This window comes from Lupinus angustifolius, chromosome LG14 (genome assembly GCF_001865875.1).
Source record: "Lupinus angustifolius cultivar Tanjil chromosome LG14, LupAngTanjil_v1.0, whole genome shotgun sequence".
In the NCBI taxonomy this organism is placed as follows: domain Eukaryota; kingdom Viridiplantae; phylum Streptophyta; class Magnoliopsida; order Fabales; family Fabaceae; genus Lupinus; species Lupinus angustifolius.
Window position 1 is genome coordinate 12,875,533 of NC_032022.1, and position 3,297 is coordinate 12,878,829.

Genomic DNA, 3,297 nt, shown 5'->3' on the forward strand with positions numbered 1-3,297 from the left:
GAGCGAAAGCGAAAACATAGAAACACCACAACGCCCAAATATGAACTTTGTTGTGGTGATGGTAAAGTTCAAATACCCTTATTGAAAACACCTCCTCCAATAATTCAACATCTACTTTTTGATTTGCACTCTCATGATAGTCTAAATTATCAAAACAATATTCGCCTATACAACATGATGTTTGCCTTCACATCCACGGGTGCACAATTTGATAGATCAATCAATAATGGTAGAGGTCCTCCAACTATTAGGATACAAGGACAACCATGCCATCGTATTGGTAGTATGTTGCCGATGCCTAGACAAGGCCCAAAGTTTGCGCAACTTTACATTTATGATACAGAACATGAAATTCAAAACAGAATGGAAGGAATAAGATATATGATTATATTATCATGGATAATAATGTCATATTTTTTTCTCTTTTATGTGCAATCTTATTGATTTGTTATTCAACTCATGAATATAGGAACAACAAGGTTGATTTCGAAGTAGTTTGTCAATTATCCCAAATGTTGGATGAATATAATGTTCATGCAAAGTCCTTTAGAATGGCAAGGGAAAAATTAAAAGATGGTGTAATTCCTAATTTGAAGTTGAAGCTAATTTCCGAAAGGAGTTCTAATGGTAGAGTAAATAACTTACCAACAGTTTCTGAAGTGGTTGCTTTAATAGTTGGAGATATTGATTCAACATCACAAAGAGATATAATCATGGAGACACAAACTAGTAATTTAAAGAGAATTAATGAATTACATGCAAGCTATATAGCTTTTCAATATCCATTGTTGTTTCCATTTGGGGAGGATGGTTACAGACATGATGTTTGTCACAGAGCTAGACCTGATTCTCAAAATAGGAAACGTCATCGTCTAACAGTGAGAGAATGGATATCCTTTAGACTACAAACATGGAAGAATGAGGCTCAAACTTTGTTGAGGTCAAGAAGACTATTTTATCAATTTTTAGTTGATGTTTATACTATGGTGGAGTCTAAATGACTATCTTTTATCAAAAGAAATCAGTCAACGTTAAGGGTTGATAAATACAAAAATTTGAATCAGTCTCAAACAAATGACCAAACTGAAGGATCAAATATTGGAAAAAGAGTCATATTACCTTCAACCTTTGTTGGTAGTCGTAGGTACATGAATCAATTATACTTTGATGGGATGGTCATTCGTAGTTCATTGAGATTTGCTGATTTATTTCTAACAATTACATGCAATCCTAATTGGCCTGAAATTGTAAGATTTCTTAATCCTTTGGGTTTGAAGCCGCATAATAGGCCAGATATAATTTCAAGAATGTTCAACATGAAGTTTGAACAATTGCTTCAAGATATAAAAAAACACATGTATTAGGTAAAGTAATTACGTGTAAGACATATATATATATATACATATATATATATATATATATATATATATATATATTAGATTACTAAAAAATTCATAAAATTTTGGTAATGTTTATTCAAATAAGCTTTTAAAAAAATAGTGAATAGTCACTTTCATCTTTATAAAATATGATTTTGATCCATAGAAAAGGTAAAAAATTAAACTAGTTATTAAAAATGGTGAATGTGAGTCAACATTGTTTTTCTTACATTTCATAAAAATTATAAAAAATAATGAATTTAACTTACGTTTAATATTATTTGTAATCATGTTAGAGTTTTTTTTTTTCAAATTTCCGCGAACAAAAAAATTGGGAATCAAAATAAATCATTCCTCTTAAAAAAAACTTGAAATTCACTTAATTCTACCATAAGTAAAACCTTCATCAAAGTGAACTCTCCCTCCTCTAAACCTTCATCCTCTATCTTTTTTAGTTTCAAACCCCAGTTTTTTTTTTGAAAGAGCAGTAACAGGGTAACTGCAAAACTCAACTATCAACAAAGATCTCAGCATCCCAACCCTAACACAATGGCCGAGATGATGGACATCGACGGCAACGGCCACTCTTACTCTTCCAAGGGCAAAACCGTCCTCATCGCCGGCAACCCTCCCTCCGCCGCCAAGGCCATTCCATGGGTTGAGAAGTACCGCCCTCAGTCCCTCAACGACGTCGCCGCTCACCGCGACATTGTCGATACTAGTAACACTCTTTCTCCCCCCTTTCATCTCTTCTGTTTAATTCAAAAACATGTTATCTTTTTTGCAATTGTGACGTACTGAGATAAATTGCATGCTCTGTTTCTTGACTATTTATTTCACTACCTTTTGTATTGCTAGGGTTTCGTGTGTATGATAATGATGGAACTAGAGTTTGATTTACTTATCTAGTAGCTATTAGTACTTGATGTTTTGTTTTTCTTGTGATCCTTTCTTTGTTGAGGCTGTTAAAAAAAGTGTTTATCTAAAAGTGATTTTTACAGAAACGGAAGTCCGGTTTAGGTTGTTTTCTCTTTCTTCTGGATACTGTAGTAAGTTAAAGCCAATCTGAACAAACAATAAAACTTCAGAACTCAGAAGTGTTTATAAGTGTTTTTATATGAAAAGGCCTCAACAAGAACTAGTAAGTTGGTTTGGTTAAAATTAGCAAATGAGAAAGGACTTGTAATTTTTCATCTTGTTATTTTTTTATTCATATCTATTTGCAGTTTCAGTATCATAATTGTTTGTTGGTTCCTTTGTTGGCTAGTTGATAGGCTGACTACGGAAAACAGATTACCACATCTTCTGCTGTATGGCCCTCCTGGCACGGGAAAAACATCAACTATTCTTGCCGTGGCGCGCAAACTGTATGGTGCACAATACCACAATATGATTTTGGAGCTCAACGCGTCTGATGATAGAGGAATTGATGTCGTGCGACAGCAGATTCAAGATTTTGCTAGCACTCAGAGCTTATCATTTGGGTTGTATTCTCTACCTGTTTTTTTCTCTTAAAACTTATTGCTATATAGTTGTGTTTGATGTTTTATGACTGCAATGTAATAGATGGTGCTATGTAGTTTGATGGGTTTATCTGGTTTGAACTTGGCTTTCAAATTGATATTCTTTGAGTTGCTTTGTGCCCTTGTTGTCATGTGGTGTCTGCCTTAGCCATAGTGTTTATAAATATAATCCACAACTGTTTAAGTATTATACTCGAAGAATTCATATTTTTGTTGAATATGGAAGTAATAAATCATGTGACCAAGAACATACACTATGCATTCATTGTTCAGTGTTGCTAGGTTTTGCAATGATTACTGAGTTCCTACTTCCTATACAAGTCTATCAGTCAACTCAGAGGATCTATATTGATCTGCTGTCATTTTTCTCTCTGGTCCTTTGTGTCCCCCCCCCC

At 33.8% G+C, this 3,297-nt stretch overlaps 1 protein-coding gene across 1 annotated transcript in view; it reads left to right on the forward strand.

Annotated features, from left to right (window-relative positions):
• Positions 1,777–3,297, forward strand: part of LOC109327142 (replication factor C subunit 3) — a 6,314-nt gene continuing 4,793 nt past the window's right edge. The window contains exons 1-2 of the mRNA XM_019560194.1: positions 1,777–2,100; positions 2,647–2,863. Coding sequence (XP_019415739.1) covers positions 1,929–2,100; positions 2,647–2,863 — 389 coding nt within the window. The 5' untranslated portion in view covers positions 1,777–1,928. The remainder of the gene's footprint in view (positions 2,101–2,646; positions 2,864–3,297) is intronic.